This window comes from Salmo salar, chromosome ssa11 (genome assembly GCF_905237065.1).
Source record: "Salmo salar chromosome ssa11, Ssal_v3.1, whole genome shotgun sequence".
Lineage (NCBI taxonomy): Eukaryota > Metazoa > Chordata > Actinopteri > Salmoniformes > Salmonidae > Salmo > Salmo salar.
This window is the reverse complement of record NC_059452.1, coordinates 70,438,363-70,457,404: the sequence shown is the minus strand read 5'-3', so window position 1 is coordinate 70,457,404 and position 19,042 is coordinate 70,438,363. Positions and strand designations below refer to the sequence as shown.

General features: G+C 42.6%; 1 protein-coding gene across 1 annotated transcript in view; it reads right to left on the bottom strand.

Annotated features, from left to right (window-relative positions):
* Positions 1–16,539: 16,539 nt before the first annotated feature.
* LOC123725102 (GTPase IMAP family member 8-like) overlaps positions 16,540–19,042 on the bottom strand; it is a 4,739-nt gene continuing 2,236 nt past the window's right edge. The window contains exons 3-4 of the mRNA XM_045688881.1: positions 17,639–19,042; positions 16,540–17,362 (exon numbers count right to left, since the gene is read on the bottom strand). The exon at positions 17,639–19,042 is cut by the window's right edge and continues 105 nt beyond it. Of these exons, the coding sequence (XP_045544837.1) occupies positions 18,726–19,042 (317 nt within the window). The 3' untranslated portion in view covers positions 16,540–17,362; positions 17,639–18,725. The remainder of the gene's footprint in view (positions 17,363–17,638) is intronic.

The window sequence follows — 19,042 nt, the reverse complement described above, 5'->3', positions numbered from 1 at the left end:
TTTATAGTTTAAATATGACTTTTATGATGTTTCTTGTGTCCTTGAGTATTTAGAAAAGTGCTTGTCCTATTTAAATAAATATTAGTATTGTAAATAATGTTGTTGTTGTTATTATGATTATTTGTTTGTGTCAGTCAGTCTTGAGCCGAATCGAGTCTTTGTAAGAGTCAGTTTGAAACAGAACTGCTCACAGTAGTAGGTCGTCCCGAACACAGATGCAAATTTAAGTGCATGTCTCCTCAGAACAGGAAAGTGCTCAGCGCTAACGTACATTTTGTAGAACTCAAGGAGAGGGAGGTTGTTGTACCTGGCTTTGAGCTCGTCATTGCTTTGCAGCTGAATTACTTTGTGTTGTAGGCCATCCGGCAAATCCGCTGGTTCGACGTTAAATGGGGTTGCAAATATGTTCAAATCCAGTTGTTTACTTTCACATCCTTAAACCGCTCCCAAAATGCCTTCGTGAGCTTTCCACACTCACCGGCATATTCCAACATAATCTCAGGCTCTTGTCCTTGCAGAGTAGGAAAATGCACTGTGTTACCCCTTTCTAGTTGGACTTGCCACAGCTTTAATTTTGCTTCAAACCATTTCACGTTTGACAGCAGATAGCTTAGAAGCTGGTTCGGCCCTTGGCGTTCAAGTTAGACAGATACTTGGTTATTTCCACCATGAAGGCCAAATCACACATCCACTTGTCATCACTCAGTTCCACGACAGTATTCCCCTTCATCTCCATGAATTGTTTTACTTCATCCTCATACTTCGTCCAAGGCTCAACCATCGCACCTCACGGTGGTAAACCGGATCACCATACTCCGATTCAAGATCATTCTATAGCTCCTTAAACTGGCGGTTGTTCAGCTGTTTGCTTTTGATTAAATTGATGGTCGACACTACAGTTTCTGTTATGTTGTTCAGCTTCAGGGACTGTGCACACAGACTTTCTTGATGCATGATGCAGTTGCATACAATTAAATCACTTGGATCAAGACTGAGACAAATCATAGATTTTTTCACTAATGCGGTTAACCCCTTTTTCGAGCCAACCATGGCTGGCGCTCCATCTGTAGTAAGGCCACTTAATTTTTCAAACCGTAGCTCAAATTTACTCATAGTCGAGACAAGTCTCTCAAACAAGTCATCACCTCTGATGGTGCCATGCATGGCTTCCAAAGACAGCAATTCCTCCCTTGTGTCAAACTCAGCGGTAATCCCACACACAAAAATGGCAAATTGGGCGGTATTTGTTATGTCATTTCTTTCATCACATGCCAAAGAGAAAAACTCAAAATTTCTTGCGGAGTCCTTAAATGTTTTTCCGATATCTTATGCCATGTCAGTTATCCGCTCCGTGACGATTCTTTGAGACAATTTAACTTTGTCTGGTGCTAGCAAATCTTCAGTGGCAAGGATAAACTCTTTTAAAAATTCTCCTTCTGAATGAGGCTTCAGTTTCTTTGCGATAAGCTCCCTCACCACAAACCTTGCTTGCATAACATTTTCCCCATCCAAATGAGGTTTCGTAAAGGCGGCTTGTTGGGCACCCACACCCCGCTGAAGAGCAAAGACTTTATCCACACAAAGTTGTCCTTGCAACTCATTCAGTTTAGCATGTTTCGAGCTGTAATGACTCTCCAAATTTGCCTTTTTCATTACTGCAAGTGCATCCCCACAAACTAGGCATACAGGTTTGTCTTTCACTTCGACAAAAAAATATGAATTTGTCCATTTGTCTTGTAAAACGCGACACTTCGCATCTACTTTTCTTTTCTTTACTGTAGCCATTTTTCTGATGTACAGGTGCTCGATGATGAAGAGCTGTCTGGGAGCTGTCTGGTAGATTTTTTAAATTGTATTTTTGGAAAAACGACATCTTGAGATTTTTTTAGAATTGTTTTATTTATTTATGAATTGGCTCGGTGGCCTATCAAACGATCTAATAGGCCGTATACGGCCCGGAGGCCGGACGTCCCCCACCCCTGCTCTAGGGCAATTCAGAAAGCTGATTGAGGACCTTATTACTGATGCATATGTTTGTTTTTATGACTGTGTATTTTACATATTTGTGAGCCAGGACTGCACAGAGCTATACTTTTTACATAGTCCTACATTTTGAAATTTAGTAGTAGACACCAACCAGAGTGACTTACAGTAGCTTACGCTGTTCACACACTGAGTGACTCCACTGTTGGGTCAGAATCTTTTTTGAATTATTGTATAAATAATCTTATAATCTTAATAATCTTATAATAAACAGTTTGTTATGGACATGTTGAAGTGTTAAAGCACATGTTAGAATTGTTTACATAATGCATAGGTCATGAATCAAAGATTTGTAAAGCAGCATACAGTATGTGTAATTGATAATAGATGATAATCGACTGTAAATACTTTTTTTACAAATATTTTAAACATTTCAAAACGTTATGACATAAATAAACATTCCTCATCATCTGAGCTAGTTCTCCATAACTATATCAAAGTGTTTTGAGTTCCTGCTCCATATACCCGAGCTGGTGCCATATTCTGAACGTCCAGAGCTGTACGTATGCGTCTGTTGCCCTTTCAGCATAACATGGTAGTCTTCCAAATCAGACCATGTCAGGATATTGCATTTGAGATAGTGTAGTTTGCTCAATAAATATGTATTTTTTTTTAATGTAGTATCGAGCACTTAAGTAGACAAATGACCTTTATTTACCAGCTGATAAATACTAACAATACCAACCATATCAAACAAGTTATTTTATCAAGGGTGGAGCATGGGGAAAAAAAGCTGAAAATGTATTTTATTTCAGTAAGTGCTGATTTAATGTGTATTTTTGAAATCAATGTGTATGTTTCCCCGTGTAATGTACAATAAAACATTTGGTCCGTATGTTCAGATATAAGGGAATAGTGTGTTTTCTTATTCATCAGGATGCCTACACCTCTGCTGTTACTACTGTTAGGAGGCAGATCTCTCCAACCCAACTTCTCTTTAAATATTGCATTTTTCCTTCTTTTTAAAAAATTGTAACTCTTGCAGAAAAAAACCCATCTGCTGACAATCTATTTAAATGTTCTGACAATCTATTTAAATGTTTGTAATACCTTGTGAATTAAAATAAAGTATAATGGCTGATGGGGCTCTACCTGGGGAGAGTGGGTCCACCGAGAGACCAAAGTGAGATGAGTGGAGGCACCACACCCACTTCAAGGGAGAGTCTGATGCCCTCCAAGCTCCCCCGTCCTGATCCCTTTAATAAAGCCCATCTCCACTCTCGCTAATAACCACCATTGGATCTTAAATATAATCACAAACCAGGAATAAATAATGATTTGACCTCCTAATTTGTCCAGAACTATTATTTATTTTACAGCTGGTTTGCAAGTCACAAAAATAAATACAATTACATTGTTGTATAGATAAATCCTTACTTCCTTCCCTCTTTCCCAAGCAAAAAGCTTGTCCAGCTCCACCTCCCGCTCTGTCACGACTTCTGCCGAAGTCGGCTCCTCTCCTTGTTCGGGCGGCATTCGGCGGTCGACGTCACCGGCTTTCTAGCCATCGCCGCTCCATTTTTCATTCATCCGTTTGTTTTGTCTTGTTCCCTGCACACCTGGTTTTCATTCCCCAATCACACTACATGTATTTATTCCTCTGTTCCCCTTCATGTCTTTGTGTGAAATTGTTTTGTGTTACGTGTCAGTTTTGACACGCAGGACTGGTGTTCGTTTATTCCGTGTTTATCACGAGGTATGTTTATTTGTTTGAACATAATTATTGTGACTGTTTGCACGTTTTGCACTTTTGCCATTTGGCTGGAGGTTTCGACGCAGTGGCGTCCGTCTGTTGGTTTCTCCTGCCTCAATAAAGTGTGCGCCTGTTCACAACTCTCTGCTCTCCTGCACCTGACTCCGCTCCCAGTACGCACACCATTGGCACGCTCCCAGTTTTCCTCCCTCCTTTACCCCCCCAAGCCAAGCTTGTTCTACCCTGCCATCCTTAACAACCCTTTTCCCACCGAAGCTAAGGTTGTCACAACCTCCCATCCTTGCCAACCCTTACTCACCCAAGTGAAGTTTGTCCCACATCTTTTCCCATGCACCCTCCCTTTTTCTCAGACACATTTACACCTATCCATACATCGACTTACTCATCCATTCCCATTCAACATATACCCAATGCATCTACGCACTCATTTTCTTCCGCTGTCCTACACATATTCACCATTGTTCACACTCTCATTCATACACACACACACACACACACACACACACACACACACACACACACACACACACACACACACACACACACACACACAGAACAGTTATTGAAATACACGCTACAATTCCTCTTTTGTATAGTCTTTTCAGTATCCATGTAGATAATTGGCATCGGCTACTTCTATTGTTACATCCTCGAGAAGAACAGTTACCATTATTCTTTAAAAAATAATTCAAGCTCTGTCAAATTGGTTGTTGATCATTGCTAGACAACCATTTTCAAGTCTTGCAACAACAACAAAAATGGTCAGACCTTTAACTCGGCCACTCAGGAAAATTCACTGTCTTCTTGCTAAGCAATTTCAGTGTAGATTTGGCCTTGTGTTTTAGGTTATTGTCTTGCTGAAAGGGGAATTCATCTCCCAGTGTCTGGTGGAAAGCAGACTGAACCAGGTTGTCCTCTAAGGTTTTGCCTGTGCTTAGCGCCGTTCTGTTTCTTTTTATCCTGAAGAACTCCCCAGTCCTTAATGATTACAAACATATCCATAACATGATGCAGCCACCACTATGCTTGACAATATGGAGAGTGGTACTCAGTAATGTTTTGTATTGGATTTGCCCCAAACATCACACTTTGTATTCAGGACAAAAGGTTATTTGATTTGACACATTTTTTGCAGTATTACTATTTTAATACTTTATTAATACTTTACTTTAGCCTTGTTGAAAACATGATGCATGTTTTGGAATATTTTTTATTCTGTACAGGTTTCCTTCTTTTCACTCTGTCAGTTAGGTTAGTATTGTTGAGTAACTACAATGTTGTTGATCCATCCTAAGTTTTCTCCTATCACAGCCATTAAACTCTGTAGCTGTTTTACAGTCACCATTGGCTTTATGGTGAAACCCCTGAGCTGTTTCCTTCCTCTATGGCAACTGAGTTCTTTGTAGTGACTGGGTGTATTGATACACCATCCAAAGTGTAATTAATAGCTTAATAATTTTTTTACCCATTTACCAATAGGTGCCCTTTTTTGCGAGGCATTGGAAAACCTCCCTGGTCTTTGTGGTTGAATCTGTGTTTGAATTTTACTGCGTGACTAAGGGACCTTAAAGATAATTGTATATGAGGTAGTCATAAAACAATAATGTTAAACACTATTATTGCACACAGAGTGGGTCCATGCAACTTATTATGTGACTTGTTAAAAACAAATTTACTCATGAACTTATTCAGGCTTCCAATAACAAAGGGGTTGAATACTTATTGAATTAAGACATTTCAGCTTTTAATTTTTTATTAATTTGTAAACATTTCTAAAAACATATTTAGACTCTGGGGTATTGTGTGTAGGCCAATGACCAATAATCTCAATTGAATATATTTTAAATTCAGGCTGTAACACTACAAAATGTGGAAAAATGTAACGTATGTGAATACTTTGAAGGCACTGTAACTGCCAAAAATGCTGGTGCTCACCATGTGGGAGAAGTCAGAGCTCAGGAATGATAGGCACATTTTCTACTAGTAATTACCAGTTGGAGGGCCATTCAAGTGGATTTTTCCCAGTCGTATGTGGTAAATTCCCGCTTGGTTAAGAACACAGGATTAGGTACAATCATTACTGCACTTTTAAATGTAGGTGGGGCAATGTGCTTTGTATTTGGGGGCATTGTCTAAAATATATTGTATTTGTGCCAACCGTCAGTGGAAATGTTGTACCAGTTTAAGTGGTTTTATTGTTATGTTGATGAAGGTTGAGCACCTCTTTTGACACTGTCAGTTTTGCAATCTTTATAAGAACTTGTGACACTCAAGAGCGGCACTGTTAACCTTTTATTGCGGTGGTTTAAATCAGGGTCACACAGAGTGACTCTTGGCAGTCTTAAACAAATCTACCTTGAAGCAAAAGTCTTCACTTCACACACATGGTTATGGGCTTAAAAATAAGAAGACGCCTGTACCTTGTTGGATATAGAGTTGAAATGTATTCAATTTTGAGTTTGCATCCCACTGTTAAACTTTATATATATCACAGAAGACTGAAATATAATACAGTTAATAATTTACTATCAACTAGTTGCAAGTAGTTTATTATAAAATTCACAGTAACTTACTGTAGCTAATCTGTCACACTCACTGACCTGACGGTCTGGTGCGTAGGTACGTGAGTATTACAGTAACATGGTGACTAGCTATGAATTAAACATTGCATGGCTCTTTGTCATCATATGCACTTACAGTATGTCAGCCTTGTTAACTGACAAAATACAAGCTTAATGTTTATGAACAGAATTCAACAGAGCATATTAACTGGGATGACATTCCCGCTCATGGGAGACCAAAAAGTAGTGACGTTACGTTTGATACTGGAGCTACGAGGCATGCGTCAAAATCGCTAAGCAGTTTACTTCAAAGCAGTGTGATGCTTGTATCAGAAGCACGTGATCAATGGCGTCCGAAGCTTCATTGTATCTAACAACCACCTGATTGGTTTGGTATTGGTTTGGTAGAAGACAAAAAGGACACGGCGTGTGCGGTGTCGCCTTTAATAATCTGGCTGTTCTAAATTCTTCTGACAAACAGGTGCTACTAGCGTACAATGTGTTAATCAAAGCCTCGAGCAATGACCTATTTTCGACCTAATTAGCTGGAAATGATCAATGCTTCAGGAAGTTTTGTTTCCCCATCACTTCCAAAAAGAACTTGCTGAAAGAAGCACCACAAATAAGCCACTCCTGCAATCTTCCGATAGGCTGCCGCTGCTACAGTATGCTGTAAGTGATGTGCATATGTGACTCACCACCTGGATTCGGTCTTATGTAGCAAAATGTGAAATTATGTTTTTTTTTTTACATTGGATACAATTAGAGACTCAGAGCTACAAAACGGTATATCATACATTACATTTGAGGAACAATGGGAAAGTAATTCTGCATTGAAAGTTGATCAACCTGTAAACTCACTTTTGAGAAAATTGCATTTGAATGTTTTGGTACCTAGTGAAAAGCTCTTCTTTGTCCACACCCATTCAGCATCGTTCACACCCTCTTAAGCTTTAGCCCCACCTATCTCGTTTTGCTCTTGGAGCGCACACTTGACGCTCTGGCAAATGATTTGTTTACCTCAGGATAACATAAAAACAGTCTAACTGTCACGCCCTGACCATGGAGAGCCCTCAGAACTCTCTATGGTGGGTTAGGTCAGGGTGTGACTAGGGGGGTTATCTAGTATTTTGTATTTCTATGTTTGTTGGTGAGTATGGTTCCCAATTAGAGGCAGCTGTTTATCGTTGTCTCTAATTGGGGATCATACTTAAATTGTAATTTGTTCCCACCTGCTTTGTGGGATATTGTTTCAGTTAGTGCCTATGTGCACGCTGTACTTCACGTTCGTTGGATGTTTTGTTGTTTTACTGTGAATTAAAATTATGTGGAACTCAACTCACGCTGCGCCTTGGTCCGCTCTGTACGACGAATATCCCACCAAGCAAGGACCAAGCAGCGTGTGACGAAGGTAAAGGAGTTTTGGACCTGGGAAGAAATCATGGGAGCACACGAGACCCTTCCTTGGCGTGAGTCGCCAAAGAGCATAGGGGGACAGTGACAACGCCAGGGACCGCAGCCACAGAAACCCCAAGATTTGTTTTGGGGGGGGGCACATGGGGTGGTCGGCTGAGCAGCGGGGAGTGCCAGAGCCCGCCTGGGAGTCGATGGAGTAATGTGAGGAGGGATATCGGAAAGAGATGTTGGCTAGGAGTATGCTGCAATGTGGACGTTTGGAGGAGCGTGTCATCAGTCCGGTGAAACCTGTGCTGGCTCCATGCACCAGGCCTAAAGTGCGCCTTCCGAGCCCGGTACATCCTGTGCCGGCTCCATGCACCAGGACTCCAGTGCGTCTCCCCAGTCTGGTACGTCCTGTGCCAGCTCCCCGCACTCATCCTGAAGAGCCAGAGACCATCAGGGAGGCGATGGAGAAGTTGAGAGAGAGAGAGAGGAGAGAGATGTTGGTCAGGTGTGTTCTGCACAACATTCGACCTGAAGAGCCTGTCAGCAGTCTGGTGAGTCCTGTGCCAGCTCCCCGCACCATCCCGGAAGTGCATGTCACCAGTCCGGTGCCACCTGTGCCGGCTCCACGCACCAGGCCTCCAGTGCGCCTCCCCAGTACGGTACATCCTGTGCCAGCTCCCCGCACCCTCCCTGAAGAGCGTGTCACCAGTCCAGTGCAACCTGTGCTGATGCCCAGTCCAGGCACGGTGACCAGTCCCGCTCCATGGCAGGAGCCTTCCTCTGCACCGGTGCCCAGTCCAGGCACGGCGTCCAACCCAGCTCCAAGGCCGAAGCCTTCCTCTGCGCCGATGCCCAGTCCAGGCACGGTGTCCAGTCCCGCTCCATGGCAGGAGCCTTCCTCTGCACCGGTGCCCAGTCCAGGCACGGCATCCAACCCAGCTCCAAGGTTGGAGCCTTCCTCTGCGCCGATGCCCAGTCCACGCACGGTGTCCAGTCCCGCTCCATGGCAGGAGCCTTCCTCTGCGCCGATGCTTAGTCCAGGCACGGTGTCCAGACCCGCTCCATGGTGGGAGTCCTCCTCTACACCGGTGACCAGTCCAGGCACGGCGTCCAACCCAGCTCCATGGCCGGAGCCTTCCTCTGCTTCGGTGCCCAGTCCAGGCACGGCGTTCAGCCCGGCTCCATGGCCGGATCCGTGGTCTGGGTGGGGGCTACGACCCACACCGGAGCCACCACCGATGCTAGGCACCCCCCCCCAACCCTCCCCATCTGGTTTCAGGTTTTGCGGCCGGAGTCCGCACCTTTGGGGGTGTACTGTCAGGCCCTGACCATTTGGAGCCCTCGGAACTCTCTATGGTGGTTTAGGTCAGGGTGTGACTAGGGGGGTTATCTAGTATTTTGTATTTCTATGTTAATTGGTGAGTATGGTTCCCAATTAGAAGCAGCTGTTTATTTTTGTCTCTAATTGGGGATCATACTTAAATTGTCATTTGTTCCCACCTGCTTTGTGGGATATTGTTTCAGTTAGTGCCTATGTGCGCGCTGTACTTCACGTTCATTGGATGTTTTGTTGTTTTTGTTGTTTCACTGAATTAAAATTATGTGGAACTCAACTCATGCTGCGCCTTGGTCCACTCTGTACGACGATCGTGACACTAACAGCTCTGCTGGCAACAATTTTATTACGCTTTTCTGCAGACGTTTACTGACACCAGCCATATTCAACTGGTGTTGTAAACACGACACATAACGTTAGCTAACGAGCCAGCCAGCTAACGTTAGCTAGTTAAACAACAATGAACAAAGTGCCTACAATGCCTAACATTAGGCTCTAACTAGAAAAGCAAATTTTTCTGGGACACGAATAATAACGTCCGCTAGGGAGCCAGCCAGCCAGCTAATGTTAGCTAGCTAGCTAGGTAAACAATGAACCTAGCTAGGTAAACTGCGTTTATGATAACACACATCACGTAATGTTAGCTAACGAGCCAGCCAGCTAACATTTGCTAATTAAACAACAATGAACAAAGTGGCTAGCTAACATTAGGCTTTAACTAGAAAAGCAAATGGCTCTGGGAAACAAATAATAACGTCAGCTAATGAGCCAGGCAGCTAATGTTAGCTAGCTAACAGTACACTTCAGCTTGAAATGAAACAACTTTCTGTCTAAATTCGAAATGTGCAATATCTGAAACTGTAGCTAGCTAACGCTAGACCAGCTTACCTGCATACATCAACATGCATTCCAGTCATGAATGCCATACCACGGTTGCCCTAAGTTTGAAGATGTATTCCGGAGACTAGTGTTTTCCTCATCTCTTTAGCTATCATACTCTAATTCCACTGATTTCAAAACTTGATCCTCCAGAAAATGGAGAGCAACACTTATGCAGCTCCACTACACAATATATTTTTTTTAAATCTGCGTTCGACAGGATTACCAACACAGACTGGTGACCTCAAATAGACAGACGCCTTCAATATGGCAGACCAATCCGAACTCCGAACTCGGCATATCCAGCCCACTCATTATATCAGCCAATCATTGCTAGTGGGAAGGTTGCCTACTTTTTCTGTGGCTTAACCAACAAGGCTTGTAATTTAACAATTTTATTTGTATTTACAGATGGCATACACGTTTGTTATTAAGGCACATGGAAATTCACATGTTCGAGAAGGCATTTCTGCCAAAAAAAACGCATTTTGATAAAAAACAAACATTTTTTACGTTCAAACGGCTCTCCTGTGACGTTGTGACTTGCGACATATGCCTAGTTTCCTGAATCAGGTCACATATTGTCAACAGAAATGTCAGTGAATGCACAGTGGGCTGTGGGCTCTGTTCCCCCTTGTTTGTTTGTGAGTGATTGTTTGTATGTAATACAGTCCGTTAGCAAGGATTGCTAGCGGCAGCAAGTGTCCTGTAAGTTACTGGCAATGTTTTGCCAGTAAGTAGTTTTGACTTTTACAATAACTTACAGATAAGTAGTTTGCAGTTAAAAATGGACAAACTCACAGCAACGACTTCCCATTAATTCAGCGTCTGATCCCGTTAGCGGGATCAAAATCCAGCGAAAAATCATATCGCCAATTAGCATTAAAAAAATATCATAATTTAAAAAAAAAATTTTACACCTCTCCTGAATCGACCCACGTCGTCCGATTTCAAAAAGGTTTTACAGGAAAAGCAAATCATTAGATTATATTAGATGAGTCCATCGTAAAAAGCAGCTTCATAGCCATTTTCCGACCAACCACTTGCATCACATATAATCAAAAAACAGCTAAATGCAGCACTAACCTTTTACAAACTTCATCAGATGGCACCCCTAGGACATCATGTTATACAATGCATGCATTCTTTTGTTCAATAAAGGTCATATTTATATATAAAAACAGCATTTTACATCTCTGTCTGACGTTGACTACATCATTTCCCCTCAAAAGCGTCCCGGTAAACAATGCTGCATTTCCCTAAATTACTATACTATAACGATTTTTTAAATGTATATTGTCAATCTAACATTTATAGATGAATATCTCTTGAGAACACCCGTCATACCAGATTTTAAATTAACTTTACTGGGTAATCACACTTTGCGATAAAAGGAGATGCGATACTCAGAAAATTAGCTAATATACAGAGCTCGGCGCCATCTTGGAAAGAATCTCATGTCACGTCTTATCTTCTATAATATTGTCAATAATCGCCTACCTTTAGTTGTCTTCATCAGAAAGCATCCCAGGTCCACAACAGATGTATTTTCGGTCAAAAAGTCCATACTTCACGTTCCATTAGCCTGATGTTGGTAGCGCGTCCTATGGCTCTCTCCAAGCGCAGCTCTGAAGTTCATAATAAAAGCAATGCTCGCGCATGTAGGTTCGTTCAAACATGTCAAACGTTGTATAAAATAAATCTTCAGGGCCTCTAACACCAAGAGAGCCAATAAGATTCGAGGGGGATGATGTCATGGCCTTTAAAACCGTATCCAAAGGTGGGGGCAGACATGGCCGCCGGCGTCATAATGGTGATGGCCCATCCCCTGTGACCAATTTCAAACTCGTGTCATTCACTGAGTTTTGACTCTATAAGGCTCAAACCACTGTGAAAGGACTGGCGACATCTAGTGGAAGCAATAGGAAGTGCTCACTGAACCATGGTTAACGGTGTGATTAATAAGGAAAGATGAGAAGTCAAGTCCACAATTCAGAATTCCACTTCCTGTTTCAATCGGTCTCGGGGTTTTGACTGCCATTTGAGTTCTGTTATACTCACAGACACCATTCAAACAGTTTTAGAAACTTTAGAGTGTTTTCTATCCATATATAATAAGTATATGCATGCCCTATCTTCTGAGTTTGATTAGTAGGCCGTTGAAAATGGGAACGATTTTTTTTCAAAATGCGCTGTGGCGCCCCCTATCCTACGGTATCCTCAAGAGGTTCTTACTGGAAAATGCACAATAACCTCTTTTCAGTGCAGCTCATCACATTTGCAGAGCCATGTTAAAGGAATTTCTCAACTTACATTGGCATAACCATCAAACACTTAAACTGTTCCAACACTTCCTCTGATGGTTGGCACAAATATACATATATTTAACCATGCCCCCAAATATGCTAATGAGCTCTAACCAGTACATTGTTCACACCTATATTTTAAAGTGGAGTGATGATCGTACCTTATATTCAAAATATTGGGTAGAAAAATCTCTCATACCTACAAGGTACCGAACTGTACCATGTGAGTTTATATGTGTACCTGGGAAGTGTACCGTTTACCTTTTTTGTACACCGGGGATCAACACTGTACCCTAACCACACCTTTATTTTTTGAGAGTGTGTTAATATATGTTCCAAACAAAAGGTATGAACCTGGTGGCACTGCAGAAATATTGATCTACTCCTAACTAAGAGGTTGCAGTTTCAAATCCCCAAATAATTATTGTTTACTCTACATCAAGTGTAGAGCATTGGTGGTGATAATTGTTAAATAATTTACTTGATTCTGGGCAGGTTTTAGCAAAGTGCAGAATTGCATTCTTGCCAATAAATCTGTGGCCATATCTCTATTATGCTGTCACAACTTCCGCCGAAGTCGGTCCCTCTCCTGGTTCGGGCGGCGTTCAGCGGTCGACGTCACCGGCCTTCTAGCCATCGCCAATCCACTTTTCATTTTCCATTTGTTTTGTCCTTGTCTTACACACCTGGTTTCAATCCCCCAATTACTTATTCATTATGTGACCCTCTGTTCCCCCTTGTTTGTTTGTGAGTGATTGTTTGTATGTTAAACGGTCCATTATTGTGGGCTCGTTTAATGCGTTGTATTTTGTGATTTCTTTGAGTAAATTATTTGTATTACTCATACCTGCTGTCCTGCGCCTGACTCCTCTACACCAGCTACACACAGGCTTATTACATATGCTTACAGATCTGGTGCTGTAGCTGCACTGTAACAAGACATCACAGGTTGTAGCGATCAAGGGGTTATTAGTTCAAATCCCATTTAAGACCAAGTACATTAAATGTAACTAGCTACAATCTTACTGCTAAAAATAAATGATGCAGGGAGTTGATGTATCATTTCAACTTTCATTTGTTGGCAGGTAAACACGTTTCAGTAAAACAGTAGATTAGTCTGTCAATGTAGCAAATAAGTAGACATGGATTGTTTTCAAGACAAAGTTTATTTAGTCTGGAGACCAAGGTGAGTTTACACAGCAGTATGCAGGAACAGTTATGGCAATTTATGACATACAGTATATACAGTAATAATAAATACTACTGTTCTACAAAGGGAATATTTTCATATGTGTTGGGTGGGTGCAGTGAGTTGTTCGGAGTCACTTTGATACAAGGGGAGATTGTTGTTATGGACCTTTCACATCTCCTCTTGAGTCAACTTATTTGTATCCAACATACTGTCCATCGTGTGAGGGATAAATTGCATGAATGGCCCCAACAACACACGCAAGCAAGGGGATTCGGTGTCCTGTGCCTAGCTTCTGCCCACGTAAAACAAACTCCAAAAGAGTCTGTAGGCCACCAAGCGATATTGTCTTTAAGTGAATGACAAAAATGATATTAAACTAAAGACTAACATAAGTCATAAAGTAATTCCTTTACTCTTCATCATCATCATCAAAACACTTCTCCAGTTTTGCTCCTAATAAGATGCACTGAGTCTAGCTAGGCTTGCTAGCTATAGCATCAGACTACATTACATTTTGTGTATAGCAAACAAAGACAGCTGGCCCAACTTTGCTAGCTTTGCTTGTAGTGGTACTAGCAAGCCCCGTTACAGCCGAATCGATCATAAAGTTATACAAGAGCTTATGTTGCTAGCTAGCAACTGCAAAACAACTTACTCGTTTGTCATTGTGCCCTCCTGGTCCGGCTGGTCTGGGCTGCTGTCGCCAGTTTAACTTCGAGGTTCTGAAGAACGTTTCTAGCACACCTCTATCCATATGTCCGTTGAAAGTTTGATGGTCTGTCACAGACACACGAACCATGGGGTCTGCAATAACCCTCTCCATTAAAAACTGTCTGCGACCTAATTAGTTGCATCACAGACATTCCTGTTCTGTCAGCATGGTTGGACAGCACCCACATATGCAACACCAGTCGGAGTCTGACCATGGCTCCCCATCATTGCTTGCTGGTCTTGCAATTGTTGTTCTCGCTGTCTGCGTGTATTCCGGCTCAAATTAATAGGGCAGTATGTCCCTATGTTAGTATGTAAAAGAACATCAAAAACTGTTTCCTGGAAAGAGGAATAATCAGAGATGGCCATTGTAATTATTTAGCCATCTCGGATATACAGTGCATGGTAACATAGCTCCTGTGAAACTGTAGAAACTAGTACCGCCCTCATTTTGAAAAGCCTTCCTTCGAGGGTGGGAACACAATTGGACAAGGAAGTATGGCTCCCGTCACGCTGTAGTCTTTACAAAGCCAGGGAAATTGTATCAACCTAGATATCATGCAATGTCGTGGCAGATAAGAACATCATTGAGACAAGTCTAATGGCTCTATTGAACAAGGACCACCATATCTACTCGCTGGTAGCATGATTGCACAATCGACGAAACACAAAGGCCACAATAATTGCAAAAAATTAAATAATTATGAATGACGTCATTGGTTGAACTCTCCCGGTGCAAACATGTGCATAATTATGTCTGAAACACCTCTTGTCACTCATAATTATGTAGGGAGACTGGAAACACACCCTAAATAGTGTCTAGCGTTGAAGTCTCCCTTTAAACCTTATCCCCTAAGTCTAAAATAACTTTTAAACAAATTGAGAACAAGAAAAAAGGCCACATTTTTCATGTTTTCCTACCTTGTCAGGACATTCTGGTGACTTGTCAGAACATTGTGGTCCTGATAAGGTAAGAAAACATGTCTGGGACTGCATTTTTACTCTAAGAGCACACAGTGTACAGTAACCTATGGATGGGACTATTTGTTGTGGTTGCACACGGCACAACCATGTATCAGGAGTAAAACACTGTCCGATGCTAAGCCACACACCCAAACACACACATTAATATTAGTGAGCATCAAAGGTACAATGGTGGGGTTTTTATTGAGTGACGAGCACCAGCGTGAGACATCACTGTGTCTATGTGGACACAACCTTGATCATGCTGACAAATCTACTTATCTATGTTACGTACAACAATGGGATGGACCAACGTACAGGCTAAACATCACCACATTGACAAACAGGTGCGGCGTGCACACACACATCTCCACACGTCTGCAAACAGGCACACACACATTCTATGTTTTATTGTAAACGGTGTAATCTAAACGTGTCAAGTCACAGCCTGAAGGACTGACAAGGCGCTCTGGAGACCAGCAGCTAGTTGTGCATTAGTGGTTTCTCCTTTCAAGTCCGACTCCATAACGTTGGTTAGATACTCTCTGTAGACCATTGGAGTGAGTTATGGTATAGCCTATTGCTTTACTCGAAAGTAACCTAGGCTCCAGTGTAGTGAATGATACTCAGCAAAGGGGGTGTTTACATTTTGCCCAGATGTTCCAAAACCAGCCCATTCAACAGCCAGCAGGAGGCCAATACATTACTGTCCACCATCAGGTAGGCGAGGCTATGAACCAATAGGCCTATCCATAATAAATGATCAAATATATACTGCATAATGCCAGACGTGCAGCCTACCACCAAACTCGACTGGTGTTCGCCTAGTTTACACCAAGCTGGTTAAATGGGCCCAGTTAATAACCAATCGTTGCCCCTGACCACCTTTTACAGGTCTCTGATGTTTCCCCATATAGGCTGTCCTGCAGATCTGTGGTTCTCTATGGGCAGAAGGGTTGTGTGTGAGGCAGGACTTCAGGATCCCCAGCCAATCGCACACAGGCGTGTGCGCCGACATTAGGAGTTAACTTCTGCTGCAGCCTTCGCTGTAAAATATAACTAGTTGCGGCGGTGCTGCGGGACTGCGGTGCTCCGGGACTGTGGTGCTGCGGGACTGCGGTGCTCCGGGACTGCGGTGCTCCGGGACTGCTCCGGGATGGCGGTGCTCCGGGATTCCGGTGCTCCGGGTCTGCTCCAGGATGGCGGTGCTCCGGGACGGCGGTGCTCCGGGACTGCTCCGGTGCTCCGGGACTGCAGAGGCTGTACATTTCATACTAAGACCTACATTTAGTGGTTTGCTAGTAGACACTATCCAGAGTGACTTACAGTAGCCTACACTGTTCACATATTGCGTGACTTCATTGTTTTAATCAAATTCTTTATTTAATAGTTAAATACATTCTTTGACCAATTACATAGAAACATTTTAGACTTACAAAACGTTTTTTTTTTTACAATAAACTGTTTGTTAAGGTAGTGCACGTTAAAATACATAATGCATAGGACAATAATCAAAGATTGTTTAAGGCATCAATATGTGTAATATAGGTACTCAGTTTGTAAATAATCTACTGTAAATTCGTATTTATAAATCAAAAAGTAAGAGAAGGTTAAACATAAACTGAGTTAAAGATTTAGTGGAAACAGCACCACTGTCTGCGCCACCGCAGTTGTTATTGTTTTTTCTTTGTTTACAAAGTGGAGATGAGGAACATCTTTCAACGTGGTAAAAAAATGTCAGCACACACTCTGATGTTCTATCGTGATTGCAATGATTGCATTGAGGATTCCAAATGGTCAACAATATAGCATCACAGTGTTAGTTACATATCCGTCATTTATCAGACACTCTTATTATCCCGAGCAACTAGGGTTAAATGCCTTGCTCAAGGAAACAGCAACATATTGTCCACCTATTCGGCTTGGGGATTCAAACCATTCAAACCGCTAGGCTAACTGCCACGCCGTAGTTAAACTAGCGCTCAACGTCTAGCAATCTCTCCCACCTCGGTTGCCTGGTTTACGTCTGCAGATACCAGTCAGATTTACTCCTAAACTAGATAAGATTATAACCTGATGTTTCTCTTCATCTGAACTAGTTGCCCACATCTGTCACGATGTCCTCTGTCTTACTGCTGTGTATTCTGTCCATACTTGTGGTAGAGGCAGCGCCATATCCAGAACTCTTCAGCCACTCTAAGACTTTGTGACGGGATCTCTTCAGCTCTTCAGCGTCTGGCTCGGAGATGTTATCTGTGGCACAATATAGCTTCAACAACAGGGAAGTCATTGCTGATCATGTCCGAATATTGCGTCTGAGATTTGTTTTGCCCAATAAAAATGCATTTATATCAAAATGGCAGTAAATCGTTGATTGAATACTTCTAGTCTGTATCGGCATTACTAAGCTATTATTTAGGCATCAGAGACCCCATAGAGAGGCTGTAGCTAGACAGCAGATTTCTGTGACAGAAACATTTCGGTGAATTTAAAACCGATGCAGATTATCCAAAGTTACCAGCCACTCACCATGAGATGGCAGACTCAGCTGACTGGCTATCTCTCGCCGACTCCACTCCTTCTCCAGCAGTTCCTTCCACTGTTCTCTCACCTCCGGATCTATCGACTGCAATCTTTCTAATTGTTGACCGCCTGCTGTGGAAAGCAAAAAAAGACATAAGAACACATCATAGAGAAAGATAGAGGCCTCTAGTGGCCAAACGTCTGTGTTAGCATGGGCAGCACGCCAAGCACCATTGAGGGCTTCCACCATTTTAAGGTAGTCAACTGGGTGCGACTTCCTACTTCATTGGCTGATCCCTCCTGATGACTCGATTGGAGCGAGCCCAACCAGGTCATCAGTAGGGATCAGCCAATCGTGAAAAAGAAAATTGACTACTTTCAATGGATATAGCCTCAATGAAGCTGCCCATGCTGTCACAGACATTATAATGGCACAGATACAAAGATGAGTCCTCTATCTATCTCTATGGTACAGATACACAAGGTTACATTGAATGGCGACAGTATGAGGAGGATGGAATTGAGGAAAGGATGTATATTCTGGTATAAGAAGACTGTTTGCTTACTGCTAACACCTTGATCCTACCTCGGATCTTCCATTGTGATTTCTCCCTCTCCCAGTCCCGAGCTCTCCAGGGGTGGCTTGTCTCCACTGACTGTTCAAGAAAAACAATAACAATGAAGAATTTCGAACAAAGCATGCTGAGGTAAAGAGAGAGAGAAAAGCAATTACTCACAGTTAGGTCTATAAGGTTCAGGCATACTCCTATTTCCCTTTAGAATTGGTGGAGTTGATGTCTTTGCTATTTCCAAATTCTCCCAGTTTCTCCGATCCCATTCCTGATTGAGAAGTTGTGAAATCTTCTCAGTGGCTTCATCATCTGCCCGTGGAATGATCCCTGTCTCCACTGGTTTATGGATCTCAGTGCTCAGGCAAAATAAATGTTTCCCTGCCACCATCTCCTCTATCTTCTCCAGCAGCTCTGGGACTTGAGCGTCTGTGTCTTTACCCTTTCTGTCAAAGACATGATACCTGTTCCCACATTTCTCTATAAGCCAATGCAGGGCCTTCCCTTCACTCTCAATGTGCTGCTCAATAGTTGTGTCTCCCAGACATGCCCCCCAGGGTAAAGACCACTATAGTGTGTCTCCAGACTCCCTCGCCTAGCAGCTTCATGTTGTCCTGTGTCACCTTCCTCTGTTCCTCAGTAAACGTTGTGTCTACAGGAATCATCAGGAGGACAGCATTGGGAAACGGACAACAAAGAGAAACACCCTTCAGGATTTCTGACTTCACCGAGGGAGAAGTGAACTCGGCCGGAAAGAATTTCCACCATCCGGGTGTGTCCATGACAGTGACTTGCCTCCCCCCAACCTTACCCGACTGTTGTGTAGATTTTACGGTTTTCC